At 42.4% G+C, this 18,473-nt stretch overlaps 1 protein-coding gene across 7 annotated transcripts in view; it reads left to right on the top strand.

Moving 5' to 3' along the window:
- SPATS2 (spermatogenesis associated serine rich 2) overlaps positions 1 to 18,473 on the top strand; it is a 166,065-nt gene that overhangs the window by 110,174 nt on the left and 37,418 nt on the right. For all 7 annotated transcript variants that reach the window (XM_063610569.1, XM_055295002.2, XM_063610565.1 and 4 more), the window contains 2 exons: positions 11,379 to 11,458; positions 17,813 to 17,921. In XM_063610569.1, coding sequence (XP_063466639.1) covers positions 11,379 to 11,458; positions 17,813 to 17,921 — 189 coding nt within the window. The remainder of the gene's footprint in view (positions 1 to 11,378; positions 11,459 to 17,812; positions 17,922 to 18,473) is intronic.

Raw genomic sequence — 18,473 nt, 5'->3', positions numbered from 1 at the left:
TAGCAGGATAAGTAAGTAATGGCATAATCATACTGTGAAATATTATTCAGCAATGAAAACGAATAAACTGCCTTTACTTGTAAGAAGCTAACATGAGTCTTACAACATGATGTTGAGCAAAAATCCAAATGCACACCAAAAATAAAATGCATACAGGGTTATTCCTTTTATAGATAAACCATAATATTTAGGGATGTATGCCTAAGTGGTATGAATTCAGTGATTGTATTAGTCCGTTTTCCTGCTGCTGATAAAGAAAGGAAGTGGAAGTCCAGAGAGCGATTACCTTTGGTGAGTGGGAGATGATTGAGAGGGGGCATGAGGAAGACTTCTAAGTACTAGCAGTGTTTTATTTATTCACCTGGGTAGTAGTACTTGGGTATTTTGCTTTGTGATAAATTATCAGACCATAATCCTTTATGTGTTTGCACCGTACCTGTGTTATATATCACCATAACTTTTTTTAAGAGGACATTTCATTTGGCCAGAACAGGCTTAATTAAACAAGTGTGTTACTTACATAGAGTGTCTCTTATCTTTACAAGTTTAACACTTAAAGCTGCCTTGTGATAATTTTAACAATTAGTTGGAGACAGGAATATTTATAATTGAAGTTGATTATTGACTTCTAAGTCGGTTTAAGAAAAAAGAATCTGACAGGTTTAATTCTCATTGACATGAAGGTTAATGAGTGAAGAGTGACAGATTTTGCAGTGCTGTAGTGTTATGAGAAAGGTCATGGTTTAGTTGGAGACAGAAGCATGCAATTAGGATTGACCTATTCATTTCTGTACTTTGAAGCAAGGTAGATGGGTGGAGAGGGAAAGCATTCACTCTTTTACAGTTCTAAAAGGAACATCCAAAGCAAAGTCTTTTATAACAACAAACAACTTCTCTCAGATCTAAACTGGAATTAGTGCTATTATGTATGAAATGAAACACAGATTTAAAATAAGAAATCATTTCCCATTCCTCACTGTCCAGATTCTTACTAGCTATTCTGTACTGATCTTAGTTAACTGGAAGTTTAATACCTGGTTTTCCATCACTGGCAGAATAGATAAATAAATAATGGCATAATCATACAATGAAATATTATTCAGTGATCAGATTAGTCCATTTTTCTGCTGCTGATAAAGACATATCCGAAACTGGGCAATTTACAAAAGAAAGAGGTTTATTGGATTTACAGTTCCACGTGACTGGGGAGGCCTCACAATCTTGGCGGAAGGCAAGGAGGAGCAAGTCACATCTTATGTGTATCTCTATTTGCAGCAGGCAGAGAAACTCCCGTTTTTTAAACCATCAGATCTCATGAGAGACCCATTCACTATCACAAGAGCAGCAGGGGAAAGACCCGCCCTCATGATTCAGTCATCTCCCACCGGGTCTCTCCCACCACACATGGGAATTATGGGAGCTACAAGATGAGATTTGGGTGGGGACGCAGAGCCAAACCATATGAAAACGAATAAACTGCCTTTACTTGCAAGAACATAAGATGAGTCTTACAATATGATGTTAAGCAAAAATCCAAATGCACACCAAAAATAAAATGCATACAGGGTTATTCCTTTATAGATAAAGGTAAAACTAAACCATAACATTTAGGGATATGTGCTTAAGTCGTATGAATTATAACGAAGTATTAAAGATAGTTTAATTTTTTGGCTTACAGAATTGAATTTCTTTACTGGTCGAATTCTTGTTGTTGTTGTTGTTTTGAGATGGAGTCTTGCTCTGTAGCCCACAGTGGCGTGGTCTCGGCTCACTGCAAGCTCCGCCTCCCTGGTTCAAGCAATTCCCCTGCCTCAGCCTCCTGAGTAGCTGGGATTACAGGTGCACGTCACCACACCAGGCTAGTTTTTAAAATATTTTTAGTAGAGACAGGGTTTCATCATGTTGGCTAGACTAGTCTCAAACTCCTGACCTCAGGCAATCCACCCGCCTTGGCCCCCCAAAGTGCTGGGATTACAGGCGTGAGCCACCGTGCCCAGCCTGGTAGACTTCTTAAGAATCTGAAAGACAGAGAGGAATAGGAAGGAATTTTTTTAAAACTGCATTTCATTTCGTATGTAGGAAAACAAATTCCAGACTAATGAGAGATGTCCTGGAGACAGAAGAGGGGTCATTAAAGTCAATATCATTGCCTCCTGGCTGTTCTCTAGAGTATAGTACTAATGATAGGGAAGTCGGGAAGGGAAGTGCTGGGAAGGGAAGGGCCGTGGTCCCTTTAAATGACATGGAAGGGCGGAAGGGCGTGGTCTCTGGCTAGGGCTCCATCCCGGGCCTAAGACCTAGGTGAGGATAGGCATTTTTGTTTTCCTGGCCAAATGTTGCATTTCCCAAGACCACCCTGGCCTGTCACGCCCCCATCCTGTGCCTATAAAAACCCAGAGACCCTAGCAGGAAGACACACAGGTAGCTGGACATGGAGAGGAGCACGTCAGGGGAGGAACACACAGGCGGCCGGAGGTAGAGAGGAATGCACCCACAGTCACCAGCACGCCAGCAGGTCACCAACCGGCAGAATGACATGGAGTTTGGCTGGGGCAGTAGGAGGAGAGCCTGGGCCGCCTAGTGGCCCGACTCCAGGGAAAAACCGTCTCCCTTCTGGCTCGCCCATCTGCTGAGAGCTACTTCCACTCAATAAAACCTTGCACTCATTCTCCAAGCTCATGTGTAATCTGATTCTTCTGGTACAAGGCAAGAAACGCCAGGATACAGAAATCCCTCTGTCCTTGTGATAAGACAGGAGTCTAATTGACACAACACAAGCTGCCTATGGATGGTAGGTCAGCTTCAGCTGTAAACATTCACCCCTAGACACTGCCGTCCGTATGCTCCCCTAGAGGTTTGAGCAGCAGGGCACTGAAGAAGCGATCCACACCCCCACTGCATGCCCTGTGAGGGGGACAAGGGAACTTTTCCTGTTGCACTAAGGTTTGTGAAAGGTGGACTGACTTGGAGGAATTGACAGGATTATTACCAGAACAAACCTTTTAAACAATGAGACCCTCAATAGTTCTTGGAACTTGGCTGGGCGCTGTGGCTCACGCCTGTAATCCCAGCACTTTGGGAGGCCGAGGCGGGCAGATCGCCTGAGGTCAGGAGTTCGAAACCAGCCTGACCAACATGGAGAAACCTTGTTTCTACTAAAAATACAAAATTAGCCAGCCATGGTGGCACATGCCTATAATCTCAGCTACTTGGGAGGGTGAGGCAGGAGAATCGTTTGAACCTGGGAGGCGGAGGTTGCAGTGAGCCAAGATTGCCATTACACTCCGGCCTGGGCAACAAGAGTGAAACTCCTCTCAAAAAAAAAAAAAAATTACTGGAATTTAACAATTAAAAGCTTATTCTATTGCACCTACTGAAAACTCAGGAAATCTATGAGGGAAAGTAAGGTAGGATTTAATTGTTTGTCTACCTCCTTCCCATAAAAAACCCTGATGTTTCCATCAAGCTGTACCTGGAAAATTCAGAACTCATTCTAGAAGTTTGGAAACTTCTTGATTTAAGTGCTTTGTCTCATAAGAAGAGGCACAGCATCCTTCAGAATATAGTTGAAATGGCACTCAAAGGAGCAAAGTAAGGAAAAAATTTCATCAGCTATTGAGACTATAGGCAAATGAAAGCTGAAATAACAGGAAGATGAAAGGCTGTTTTCTTGAATTGAAGCAGATTGACTGGTAATTGGACAAGTGTGGATTTTTTCTGAACCTGCGAGTTGCAGTAGTCATCTGATAGAAGACTGATTGGTGAACCGTCAGTTGGTATGCTTACAACCTACTGAGAGGATATGTGTAGTTTGACCACTGGCAACAAAGATGGCGTTATTCTTAAATAAGTTTTGAAGAATTAAATATGTATAAAAGTGTTAGCATTTCAAAAGGCTACAATAGCACACTATAGTAATGTTAATTAAAGCAGACTAGAAGTCCTACAAAATGGCATTTGAACATATTTTTCTAAATTTCCCTGATATGCTCTGATTTGGCTCCCTTCCGAACTTGATTTCCTGTTATTTACACATTCTCTTTTTCATAAGTATTTTATTTCCTACCAAAACAATCATATTTCCTCCAATAAGTGGTAAGTTGGCAGAAGATTTACCACCCAGGAAATTAAAGTTAGTGGCATCTTTAGTTTTTGGTTTTTGTGGTTTTGTCTTTTTTTTTTTTTTTTTTAAATTTTTGAGACAGGGTCTTGCTCTGTTGCCCAGGCTGGAGTGCAGTGGCATGCTCATAGCTCCCTGCAACCTCAGACTCCTGGGCTCAAGCAATCCTCTTGCCTCAGCCTCCCAAGTAGTTAGGACTAAAGATGCTTGCATGCCAGCATGCCCAGCTACTTTTTAAATTTTTTATAGAAATGGGGTCTAGCTGTGTTGCCCAGGCAGGTCTCAAGCTCCTGGCCTCAGGCGATACTCCTATCTTGGCCTCCCAAAGTGCTGGGATTACAGGTGTGAGCCACTGCAACCAGCCAGAATCTTTAATTGTGAAGTTCTGAATAGGCCTTAACTACTAATTCTTGTGACAATAACTTCCTTTTCTTTGCACTTATATTTGTACAGTATAACCCCAGTCCCCACATTTGCCATTAGTGCACATGAAGAAACTGAACTCCACTTGTAATTTTATTGGTGACTTACATGTGGATTATTCTCAAAGTTGGCATGAGACAAAGCAATTCCAAGCAATTAGTCACTTTCTTTTATGGTCCAGTATTAGCTGTGTTCAGTCTGAAGGAGAACTTCAGGTTGTTTAATTGTTCATGAGATACCATTTCTGTAAGAATTGGCACTTACGTAGGCTCTGCTCTTGAGTTTACTTTTTACTTTTTAAGAGAAAGTTGATACCATTAGGGAAAATATGTCAAGTAATAATCATACTTGTCAGGTTATCTAGACTTCTGGGCTTTACCAGTATTTAACTGGATCTTACCTCTCCTGGTCTTTCTTTGGCTGTGGTGAAATTGTTACGGATCTTTGGAGTGTCACTTTTCTGGCCAGAAACCTCTGTGGCCAGTGATGCCTTTGCCTGAGTTCTTGTCCCGCATCCAGGAAGAATGACGTATACAAAGAAGTAGAAGGTGAACAAGATGAAGAGGAGCTTTATTGAGTGTTACAACAGCTCAGCGGAGACCCGCAGTGGGTACCTCCTCTCTGTAGGCAGGTCGTCTCCTACAGAGTGTTCAGCTCTCAGCAGAGAGGAGGCCCTGTAGAGGATGGTTTGCCAGCAGGTCGTCCCATTGTCTCTGCAGCTCTCAGCGGAGAAGGTGGCTCCTCTCTGCAGCAGGTTGTCCCCATCCTCTCTCCATCCCCTGCCCAGCTCTGGCTGAGCCCAGGGCTTTTGTCGACCTCAGAGGGGAGAAAGTACGTGCCAGTTGGTCCGTGGGTGGCCATGGGCGGGCCTGGAAAAGGCACCACAAGTCACTACCCTAGTGTGCTGGACTAGCAGCCTGGCCCCCAGCCTTCAGAAGGCCCTCCCTGGCCTAACAGTGGGGCCTAACCAGGGACCAACCCCCTTCTGTCCAGGAACCTGCCTGCCTCCTGCTGCCATTCATAGCACCCTGGCTCAGCCAACTTTGCTGAGACTGGAGCAGGCGCCGACAACAGGGAGAAGCCAGACAGCAGGAGCAGGCACTTCCTAGCCTGTGACGGCAGGGAGGCCTTCCTGTGGCCTCTAGAGTACAGGGATGCCTGAGTGTGCAGCTATGGTTTGGGCAGCTACAGCTGGGAGATGGGGGGCTCCTGCCTGCTTCATGGAGCGGGAGGCCTGAGTCTACAGCCAGTTTTGGCAGTGGCACCCAGGGAGTTCCTGCCCCGACTCAGAAGGGGTAGGGCTCCTGCTCCCCCTGCCATGCACTTTCAGGCTCCACTGAGTGTGTATCCCTGCTGGCCTGGTGGTGCCTCCCTGCCTCAGCCAGTGTGATGTGAATAATGTTATTACTCAAACTTACTTGATGTATGTGTAAGGAATATCAGTAGATTATAGCAAGAATCTGAGATCCTTAGAAGAAAGGCTGTATATCAAGGTACTGTTAAAATAATGGCAACTTGAGAACTAGTATATTTGATGAGTTACACAGCACTAATGTAAAGCATAAAACCTGGACTCCCTTTTTGATTCTACAGTAGGATTTACTGTGTGACTTTGGGCAAGGAGTAGTACCATGACTGATTTTCTCATCAATATGAGATTAAGAGAGGATATTCTGGGAGGGATTATAATTCCATTTTTCTCCTTGCTTGTCAGAGGGAATAATTTGCCATTATGTTAACAAAAGAAAGATACAAGCAATCCCAAACTGTAGGTTTTTGGTTGTTGAATTCAGATACAAATTCAGTAACCCCCATGAGAATCCTTAGACTTACTCCACACCTGGGTTCCACCCCTCTACACTTGTCTCTATAGTGAGCAGCCTAGAATTTGGGCACAGGCTTTTCCATGATGGAGATAATCTGTTCATGGATAATTGTATCAAATTGACTTCAGTACTTCTAAGAGCCTTACTGTGTGTTCATATTAGCTCTGCCAAACCTCTTTAGATAGGACCCAAGGTGGTAGAGCTTTTAATAATTTTCACTCCATAATAGTGTTATTGTGGAGGTCTAGCATATGTATTTGGTATTGTACAGTTTGATAAATTAATGCATTGTTGTTATATTGAGATGGTTATTCATTTTTTTGTCAGTCTTTTGCACTAGACAGTAAAACTCTAAGAGGGCAGGAAACGTGTCTTGTTCACTGTTGTATCCTAGTGTATCTCAACGCCTACAGCAGTATATGGATGTACAAAACATCTCTTAGAGACCTTGGTGACATTTCTTTTGTGTGTATACCAAGAAGCAGAATTGCTGCATCATGTGGTAGTTCTATGTTTTATCTTTTAAGGAACCAACATGTGGTTTTTATTGGGGCTGTACCATTTTACATTTCCACTAGCAGTGCCCCAGAATTCCAATTTTTCCACATTCTTGCCACACTTGTTGTTTTCCGTTTTTTTTTTTTAATAAATAAATATGCACCCTGGGTATAAATATAATCAGAACTTTAAACCAAATTAATTCTAAAACACTTAGTACAGTATGATCTTCAGGTTAAATTATAAATTAACAGCAGAATGAGACTGTGTTTTAAAGCTTGTCAAGACACCTGTTCAAGGTTGATTTAATACATGGAATAATCAGGCTCAGCTATTTCTATGTCATTCTTAGTGCCTAAAAACAACTTTTGCCTAATTTTTGAAGCCAGCAAAAACAATAATAACAAAACCTGTAGTATTTACAAATATGTCATTTGTACTGTAAATAACATACTTCTTCTAAAATATACCTGAATGTGTGCTATTTGAAATAATTCCAACCAGCCTGACCAACATGGTGAAACCCTGTCTCTACTAAAAATACAAAAATTAGCCGGGCGTGGTAGCGTGTGCCTGTAATCCCAGCTACTGGGAATGCTGAGGCAGAAGAATGGCTTGAACCCAGGAGGCGGAGATTGTAGTGAGCCAAGATCACAGCATTGTACTCCCAGCCTGGGCAACAGAGCGAGACTGCGTCTCCAAAAAATAAAAGAAATAATTCCAAAAAAACTTCTGAAATGGTTCCTGATAGAGTGAAATACATAAGAAAGCTCAAGCTCAAGGCTTCCTCTTTTTTTTTTTTTTTTGAGATGGAGTCTTGCTCTGTCACCTAGGCCGGAGTGCAGTGGCTCATTCTCGGCTGACTGCAACCTCTGCCTCCCGGGTTCAAGCAATTCTCCTGCTTCAGCCTCCCCAGTAGCTGGAATTACAGGTGCCTGCCACCATGCCTGGCTAATTTTTGTATTTTTAGTAGAGACGGGGTTTCACCATGTTTGCTGGTCTCAAACTCCTGACCTCGAGTGATCCGCCCGCCTCAGCCTCCCAAAGTGCTGGGATTACAGGTGTGAGCCACCGCATCTGGCCTAGGCTTCCTCATATTCTTTATGAATCTTGCCTGATAATTTTTTTTTTTTATCTGAACACCCAGGATTAGAGAATATTTAACAGCACTTTTTCCTTAAAAATGTGTTTCTGGGCCGGACGTGGTGGCTCACGCCTGTAATCCCAGCACTTTGGGAGGCCGAGGCGGGTGGATCATGAGGTCAAGAGTTCAAGACCAGCCTGGGCAAGATGGTGAAACCCCGTCTCTACTGAAAGTACAAAAATTACAGCGTGCCTGTAATCCCAACTACTCAGGAGGCTGAGGCAGGAGAATTGCTTGAACCTGGGGCGTGGAGGTTGCAGTGAGCCGAGATCGCACCACTGCACTCCAGCCTGGGTGACAGAGCGAGACTCCATCTCAAAAAAAAAAAAAAAAAAAAAAAATGTGTTTCTGATAGAATACATGCTCTTGTATCACAGCTAAATATTAACAAAAAGATGAAATCCTGCCTTATTTCTTACCAATAGAATTAGGTAAATCTTAAACTTTCTTTTCATGAAAAAATAAGAGTTTAAAAATCACTAAGTATTGTTGATGGGAATTAAAAATTACTTTCTGTATAATACTAAGAGACATTTAGGTTCCAACTGATTAAAGTAAGGTTTTGAATCTACTTGAGGTGTTGGTTTAAGTTTAAAAAGGCAGTATCAGCTAGTGAGTAGACAAATTAAGATGTTAGATTATTGCTTTCTCTTTTTGGTGACCTCATGTCATAGAATATAAATGCAAAATTGTCATTTGTGCCCTCCTGACCTGTGTAGACCATCTCAGTGCCTCCCATGCCCTCTGGCTTACTTAAGTTTGGCAGTTGGGCAGCATTGGCAGGAGATTCCGAGGAAGGGAGGAGAGTAAGGTAGGGACATTTATTCCTCCAGTCTTTCTCTGAGGGGTAGCTGTGGGCTGAGTGTGTCCTTTGGCCAAAGGTCACAGCAACTGTCTGATGACGCTCTCTATACCAGATGAAACAAAAATAAAAGGAGGCTTTCTGTCTTTGGCTCCTGTAACTGCTCCCTCCTCACACTCAAGTCCCAAGTAGCAGTGCACATTGCTGAAAAGCCAGCTACAGCCCTATCTTGGGTGGTTTCCCTACTCTTCGCTAGCAGCTTTGAAAATACTCCTGTTATTAAACTCTATTAAGATTGCCCAATTTGAGTATGCCATTCACTTCCTCTTTGGGATCGTGACTGAAATAGCTGCTTTATGTATTTTTAATCATTATCCTAGCAGTTTTCCAGATAAACCCTAATTATACTAATTTATTTTGGCCAATAGTTGAGTGTTTGCAGAACTACCTTTTGTTTTTTTGTTTGTTTTTTGAGACAGGATCTCTCTGTGTCACCCAGGCTGGAGTGCAGTGGTGCATTCACGACTCATTGCAGCCTCAACCTCCCAGGCTCCAGCTGTCTTCCCGCCTCAGCCTCCCAATTAGCTGGGGCTACAGGCAAGTGCCACCATGCCTAATTTTTCTCCTTTTTATAGAGGCAGGGTTTCACCAAATTGCCCAGGCTGCTCTTGAACTTCTGGGCTCAAGCGATCCACCTGCCTTGGCCTCCCAAAATGTTCAGATTATAGGGGTGAACCACCACACCCAGCCTATCCTTTGTTTTCCTTGCGGTTTGTGTCATCTAGTATGTTGTTAAAGAAAAAAAAAAACAAAAACAGAGCTAGATAAGAGGCTAGTAATAGAATCCAAAATGCTGTTTTGTGTTCCCTCTTTTCCTTAAAAGAGATTGGTGGTTTGATTTACTAATAAGTGGCTTATTGATGTCCTTTGTATCATCCCACTGCTCATTAATACCTCTTTGGGGGAGGATACATTAAAACATGCGAGTTATATCATTTGGCTGCTCTATAGGAATTCTGAGAAGGTTCTAAATAGTGCTTTGGTTCTATAAGATCTTCGTTTTTGTAGACTGTGTCTCTTTTCAATTAATAAAGATAATGGGGAGTTAACCATATTATATAGTCATCTAGAAAACTCAAGCTTAAAAATACTGAGTTTGTATAAGTGTTACCTGATTTTTCATTTGAGTAGCAGTCTAGAAATGACCAGTATTAACAAAAGTTAAATCTAAATTAATTCAAGGTTCAAGATTAAGCCGTGAAAGAATCTTTAATTGAAACATATCTGTAATAACAGCAAAATAATTTGGAAAGTGTACTAGAGTATTACCGTGGTTTTTTTGTACCCCTTTTCTCAGCATTTTTCCTTTTACTTGCCTTGTTGAAATTCTAACTCCTAGGCCGGGCGCGGTGGCTCACGCTTGTAATCCCAGCACTTTGGGAGGCCGAGGCGGGCGGATCACGAGGTCAGGAGATCGAGACCACGGTGAAACCCCGTCTCTACTAAAAATACAAAAAAATTAGCCAGGCGTGGTGGCGGGCCCCTGTAGTCCCAGCTACTCGGAGAGGCTGAGGCAGGAGAATGGCGTGAACCCGGGACGTGGAGCTTGCAGTGAGCCGAGATTGCGCCACTGCACTCCAGCCTGGGCGACAGAGCAAGACTCCGTCTCAAAAAAAAAAAAAAAAAAAAGAAATTCTAACTCTTGAGCTACTTCCAAGTACAGTGCAGAGATCAGTAATATTGTTATCACCTGGGGGTAAAAATCCGCCACAGGCCAGACTGCTGAATCACAACCTACATTTTAACATAAGATTCTCTAGGTGGTAAGTATGCACATCAGAATTTGAAAAGCACTTTAACCATTTCCTGAGATTGTATCTTACTGGGTTAAAACAAAGCTGTTGAGTGTTAAAGCTGAAGTAATTTATTGATCACATAGGGGTAAAGAAACTGATTAAATTTGCACATAGCCTTTTCCTTTGTAAGTACAGACAAACCAGAATCTTTTTTTGTAATCAATCATATTGAACTGTTTTTCCATAACCTACAGCTTGGATGCCTTGCTTCATCAAGCATTATATTAGGGACACACACATGAATGTATTCACGGGTTTATAGTATACAAACATTAACATGTATGGTTCTGGCTAGAAGAGGAAATTACTTTGTGTTATTAATGCTACAGAAGCTCCCATCCCACTCACATTTTCAGATTCTTTAGTGTTAAATTTTACCGTGGGGAGCTATTTACTTGTAACATTTTTAGAGGGCCTTAAGGTGGGATAATCAACAACGATATCAAGGATTACAGGACAGTCTAATATAGTTCATGTATTTAGTGTTTACCTCAAGCTGTGACAGTTTTTATTAAAATTAAATTTCTGTATTATAAGTTTAATTCAGAAGGCAGTTATAAGTTATCTATGTAACAGAATTTGCCAAATAGTAACTAAGTCGCTGTTAATTGTTTTATGGGACAAAAGCAGCCAGTCTTGGCCCTTCTGTCTTAGGGATGGATTATATTTGGATCATGTTGAATATATTTTTCCCTTCTTATTCTTTCAGATTCATCAGGATTCATTTTTGATTTGCAGTCCAATACTGTACTGGCCCAGGGAGGAGCTTTTGAGAACATGAAAGAGAAGGTAAGACTAGTCACTATGGATAGTAAACTTAAATGTCATAGGAAAATTTAGGTACTAATACGACTAGTGGCTACCACAAACTCATTATGAGAGTGAAATTTTACAAATAAAACAATGCCACTATGTATTAGAGAGTGACTGCCATAAATAGGTTCTGATTGCGCAGAACCTATTAACAGAACCTACTAAATGCAAGCATTTTCTTTGCCTATCTCCATGTATATTCATTCTAAATTCTCTTGAAGATATTCAGTATTAATTAATTAATATTTATATGGCTGAGTGTATCTCATTTGGCAACATTCCTTAAGGAACAATCTGAATAGGATCTTCCCAAGTACTTGCAGAGCATTCTTAAGTCCAGGAGGCTTCAGAGCCAAGACAAGAAATAAGTCTTTTTTTTTTTTTTCAGACGGAGTCTCGCTCTGTCACCCAGGCTGGAGTGCAGTGGCACAATCTCGGCTCACTGCAAGCTCCGCCTCCCGGGTTCGCGCCATTCTCCTGTCTCAGCCTCTCCAAGTAGCTGGGACTACAGGTGCCCACCACCACGCCTGGCTAATTTTTTGTATTTTTAGTAGAGACGGGGTTTCACCGTGGCCTCGATCTCCTGACCTCGTGATCCGCCCGCCTCGGCCTCCCAAAGTGCTGGGATTACAAGCGTGAGCCACCGTGCCCGGCCGAAATAGGTCTTTTGTGGGTTTTTTTCGAGACAGAGTCTCACTCTGTCACCCAGGTTGGAGTGCAGTGGCACGATCTCAGCTTACTGCAATCTCCGCCTCCTGGGTTCAAGTGATTCTCGTGCCTCAGCCTCCTGTGTAGCTGGGATTACAGGCGTGCGCCATCACACCCAGCTAATTTTTGTATTTGTAGTGGTGATAGGGTTTCTCCATGTTGGCCAGGGTGATCACGAACTCCTGGCCTCAAATGATCCACCCGCCTCAGCCTCCCAGAGTACTGGGATAGCCACCACACCTGGCCAGAAGTAGATCTAAGGAGCATTCTTTTGGAAGAAAACCAAGTGGTTTTAGTAATGTAACCCTCAGTGAGCTATATTGAGAAAAACATAAAACAAAAGCTTTATGGGCTTTCTCTCTCTTTTTTTTTTTTTTTTTTTTTTTTTCTGAGACAGATTATTATTCTGTCGCCCAGGCTGGAGTGCAGTGACGCAATCTCGGCTCCCTTTAGCCTCCACCTCCTGGGTTCAAGTGATTCTCATCCCCCAGCCTCCTGAGTAGCTGGAATTACAGGCGTCTGCCACCATGCCTGGCTAATTTTTATATTTTTAGTAGAGACGGGTTTTGTCATGTTGGCCAGGCTGGTCTCAAACTCCTGACCTCAGGCCATCTGCCCACCTCGGCCTCCCAAAGTGCTGGGATTATAGGCATGAGCCACTGCACCTGGCCTCTCTGTCTTATTTAAAAAAAAATTGTTCACTATGGAGTCCTGTACAGTGGTTGAGTACTATAAATACATGTATTTTAAGTTATCAGAATCTTACCTTTATCGTAGTCTGTAAGTTTGGTGGCTTTTTTTGTTGTTGTTGTTTTGTTTTCTGTTGTTTTGAGACGGAGTTTCACTCTGTCGCCCAGGCTGGAGTGCAGTGGCGTGATCTCAGCTCACTGCAAACCTCCGTCGCCCGGGTTGAAGTGATTCTCCTGCCTCAGCCTCCTATGTAGCTGGGGCTACAGGTGCGTGCCACCACGCCTGGCTAAGTTTTTATATTTTTAGTAGAGAGGGTGTCACCATGTTAGCCAGGATGGTCTCGATCTCCTGTGTGATCCGACCACCTCGGCCTCCCAAAGTGCTGGGATTACAGGCATGAGCCACTGCACCCAACAGAGTCTGTTAAGTTTTGCCTAAACTTCCATTTTTTAGGGATCTTTGCTGTGATTGATACATATTAAGTTGCTCATCTCAAAAATGTATTAACCTTCATTGAATTACAGACTGTATACCTTCTCACTTGTATGATTTTTTTATTTTTATTTTTTGAAACAGTCTCTCCCTCTGTTGCCCAGGCTGGAGTGCAATGGTGCAATCTTGGCTCATTGCAACCTCTGCCTCCTAGGTTCAAGCGATTCTCCTGCCTCAGCCCCCCGACCTGAAGACATTTTTTAATATAAAATACCTAGAAATATCCTGGGCGCAGTCACTCACACCTGTAGTCCCAGCACTTTGGGAGGCTGAGGTGGGCAGATCACTTGAGGTCGGGAGTTTGAGACTAGCGTGACCAACATGGAGAAGCCCCATCTCTACTAAAAATACAAAAAAGAAATTAGCTGGGCATGGTGGCGCATGCCTGTAATCCTAGCTACTTACGAGGCTGAGGCAGGAGAATCGCTTGAATCCGGGAAGTGGAAGTTGTGATGAGTCGAGATTGCGCCATTGCACGGCAGCCTGGGCAGCAAGAGTGAAACTCCATCTCAAAAAAAAATACGGGATGAAAAATAATATACGTCATTTTGAATGTATAGCTGAACATAAGAAGTAAGGAAAATCCCTAGAGGGAACTAAAGAACCCAGAATAGTGAGCCTGAACTATTAATAGGTAACTGTGGCATGTTTTGCCAGTCTCAGTAACACACGGGTTTTACCACACAATGCCATTAAGCCCAGTTATGTCAGCACTTTTGGGAGGCTGAGGTGGGAGGATCCTTTGATCTCAGGAGTTTGAGATCAGCCTAGGCAACATAGTGAGACCTCGTCTCTACAAAAAATAAAATTAGCCAGATGTGGTGGCACATGCCTGTGGTCCCAGCTACTCAGGAGGCTGAGGCAGGAGGATTGCTTGAGCCTGGGAGGTTGAGGCTGCAGTGAGCCGAGATCACAACACTGCACTCCAGCCTGGGTGACGGCAAGACTGTCTCAAACAAAACCAAAAAACCCAAACAAAAAGATTGGAACTGAGATCTTATGTAAGCTTGCCCTTTTAAAAATGTTGCACCTTCAGGGAAAGGGTGAACTAGAATAAATTTTCCCACTGACCGTTTTTTTTGTTTTTTTTGGAGGCGGAGTCTCACTCTGTCAGGGTTGGAGTATAGTGGCGAGATCTTGGCTCACTGCAACCTCTGCCTCCCAGGTTCAAGCAGTTCTGTCACAGCCTCCCAGGTAGCTGGGATTAGAGACATGCACCACCACGCCTGGCTAATTTTTGTATTTTTAGTAAAGACGGAGTTTCACCATGTTGAACAGGCTGGTCTCGAACTCCTGACCTCACTCAAGTGATCTGCCTGCCTCGGCCTCCCAAAGTGCTGGGATTACAAGCATGAGCCACCACGCCTGATCCCACTGACTTTTGAACACAGTATTCTTACTATGTGGGTTTAGAGAGATACATTTAAAGGGTAAAAAGAATTGCAAATCTTAAATTTTATTCAGTGGTTTTACCATTAGTAATATAGTAGTAATATTATATTGTAGGGTTGTTATTATCTTATGAGTATTATCAAAATAAAGCAAATCAGTGAATAATGTTTTTAGGAACTAAAAATTTGGTTAAGAGAGAAGAGATACATGTTTAAAATAAGATGAGAAAAGATCTTTTAATAGTATATTTGAATTGAAGATGTCAATGTGAACTCATTTTTTAGCAAAAAAAATCTCCTAGTTTCATCCACAAAAAAATCTGAAAACAATGACTCCCCAATAGCGATAAGCACACCTAGCTCCTAGATACTGGTTTCTCTCTCTCTCTTTTTTTTTTTTTTTGATGGAGTCTCACTCTGTCGCCTAAGCTGGAGTGCAGTGGCACAATCTCGGCTCACTACAAGCTCTGCCTCTCGGGTTCACGCCACTCTCCTGCCTCAGCCTCCTGAGTAGCTGGGACTACAGGTGCCTGCCACCACACCTGGCTAATTTTTTTGTATTTTTAGTAGAGACGGGGTTTCACCGTGTTAGCCAGGGTGGTCTTGTTCTCCTGACCTCGTGATCTGCCCACCTCGGCATCCGCCCACCTCGGCCATCTAAAGTATTGGGATTACAGGCATGAGCCGCCGTGCCCAGCTACTCCTAGATACTGGTTTCTAACTACCATTCCTCATCAAAAGGAACCAGAGCTTCTTTGAGAAATAATCAATTTTGCATTCTGCAGTAAGACAAGAAATAAAAATTGTAAGAATTGGAAAGGCAGAAAAAAACTGCTGTTATTTGGCCAGGGGCAGTGGCTCATGCCTGTGATCCCAGCACTTTGGGAGGCCGAGGCAGGAAGATCACTTGAGGCCAGGAGTTCAAGACCAGCCTGGGCAACAAAAGAGGACCCCTACCTCTACAAAAAATCTTTGTAGCCAGGCCTGGTGGCACCTGCCTGTAGTCCCAGCTTTTCAGGAGGCTGAGGTGGGAGCATTGCTTGAGCCCAGACGTTCAGTATTGCAGTGAGCTGTGAATGCACCACTGCACTGCAGCCTGAGTGACACAGCGAGACCCTGTCTCAAAAAACAAATGAAACCCCTTCTGTTATTTATAGGCAATACAATTATCTACATAGAAAATCCAAGAAAACAACAAATTAATAGGACTAATAAGAGTTCATCAAGGTTGCTGGATATAAAATGGATATATAAACATGAAAACAAAATACACAATTATTGTAAATTGTGTGTGCGTGTGTGTGTGTGTGTGTGTGTATTTTTTTTTTTTGGAGACGGAGTTTTGCTCTTTCGCCCAGGCTGGAGTGCAGTGGCACAATCTTGGCTCACGGCAACCTCTGCCTTCTGGTTTCAAGCAATTCTCCTGCCTCAGCCTCCAGAGTAGCTGGGATTACAGGCGCGTGCCACCATGCCCGGCTAATTTTTGTATTTTTAGTGGAGACGAGGTTTCACCATGTTTGCCGGGCTTATACTTCTGACCTCATGGTCTCGAACTTCTGACCTCATGATCCACCCGCCTTGGTCTCCCAAAGTGCTGGGATTACAGGCATGAGCCACTGCGCCCAGCCCTTTTTTTTTTTTTAATTGAGATGGAATCTTGCTCTGTTGCCTAGGCTGGAGTGCAATGGCGCTATCTTGGCTCACTGCAACCTCCACCTCCCGGATTCAAGTGATTCTCCTGGCTCAGCTTCCTGAGTATCTGGGATTACAGGCGTGTGTCACCATGCCCAGCTAATTTTTGTATTTTTAGTAGAGACGGCATTTTTCCATGTTGGCCAGGCTGGTCTCGAACTCCTGACCTCGTGATCTGCCCGCCTCAGCCTCCTAAAGTGCTGGGATTACAAGTGTTAGCCACCATGCCCAGCCATATATTTTTAGTCTCAAAAAAATGTGAAATACAGGCCAGGTGTGGTAGCTCAAGGCCTGTAATCCCAGCACTTAGGGAGGTGGAGGCAGGCAGATCACTTGAGGCCAAGAGTTCGAGACCAGCCTGGCCAACATAGCAAAACCCCATCTCCACTAAAAATCAAAAATTAGCTGGGCATGGTGGCATATGCCTGTAATCCTGACTACTCAGGAGGCTGGGGCACGAGAATCGCTTGAACCTGGGAGGTAGAGGTTGCAGTGAGCCGAGATCACACCACTGCACTCCAGCCTGGGTGACAGAGCGAGACTGTCTCAAAATAAATAAATAAGAGATGCATTTATCAACATGAAAAAAATCTGAAACAATAATGCTATGTGAAAAAAACAAATTGAAGATAAATATATATGATGTAATATTTATGTATTTATGTAATGCAAAATAATAGTGTATATTACCTATGGATATATGCACATATCATAAAAATGCAAAAGCACGTATGGAAATAATACCAAGTTCAGGGTAGAAATCTCTAGTGAGACGAAGAAGGGAAATAGGACTTATTAGGTGTTCATGGGGGCTTCAATTATATTTATTTTGTTTTAATAAACTCAGTGTCATGCAGTGGGTGTCATTATGTTTTATATGCCTGACATAATTTATAATTTAAATTGTTTGTATGAATTATCTTTATTTTACAGTTAAATGATACAAGGTAAAATATGTTTCAAAAAATCTTACACAAAAATCTAAGTTGTTATTGTTGCTAGTTCATTTACCTTTCCACCTTTCTCTACGGTATGCTAAAAATGAGGAAATATTGATACCACATTAATACCTGATACTGAAATTAAACCACTTTTTCTTTATATGAAATCTAGCATATAACTTCTATTTCTAGCAATGTTCTGCATTTCTAAGTTTTGAAATTAATTTTTCACATGCTGTTATCTCTCATCTATTAATCATTCCCAGTGAGATGGTTGTATGTGGTGTCACTGACACTAAAGAGTGATACATATTGTTAAAAATGAAATATCACTCTTTTCGTTATTCTCTGTATAGGCCTCAGCTGCCTAGTGACCTACTAATGTTAGAATTAAATGACCCTGTCATCTTTTCCAGATAAATGCGGTACGTGCAATAGTTCCTAATAAGAGCAACAATGAAATCATCCTGGTTTTGCAGCACTTTGATAACTGTGTGGACAAAACAGTACAAGCATTCATGGAAGGTAATCCTGACTTAGTTTTAAAAATAAATTTATGTTTGCTCAAATAGAATTTGCTTCAGACTTTTATAACATTCAGCAATTCAGTGATTCATAGATGATATAGCAGACCCCATGAAAACATAACATACCATGTACATTTGACGATACCTCTTTCAGCCCTAGAAGCTGAAACAAGCTATGTGGTGTCTGTAATAAGAGACAAGCTGAGGAGACTCCATTGTTTCACGCTAAATGTTCTCTAATGGTATTTAAGAGGAAATCATGTGGCCAGTGGTATAAGGGACTTGATTGGACTTGGGTTGAATAAGAATTTAAGAGACTCTTAATAACAAAGTAGTGATTCAGTGGCTCACCAACAGATGGCAAATTCAAGGACTCAGTATTGTCTTCCGGATTCTAATATCGTTAGTTTGGCTGTGGCAAGTGACTCAAATGTGTGGGTTTGAATTTCCTTGTCTAATACGTAGAAGAATGGCAGGCTTAGTCAACCCTTCAGATTTATAACATTGAGAAGTGTTTTATAAACTTCCTTCCATGTAACCTGTTGGAGAA

This window comes from Symphalangus syndactylus, chromosome 10 (assembly GCF_028878055.3).
Source record: "Symphalangus syndactylus isolate Jambi chromosome 10, NHGRI_mSymSyn1-v2.1_pri, whole genome shotgun sequence".
NCBI classification, from domain to species: domain Eukaryota; kingdom Metazoa; phylum Chordata; class Mammalia; order Primates; family Hylobatidae; genus Symphalangus; species Symphalangus syndactylus.
The sequence above is the reverse complement of the archived record's forward strand: the minus strand, read 5'-3'. Positions and strand labels throughout refer to the sequence as shown.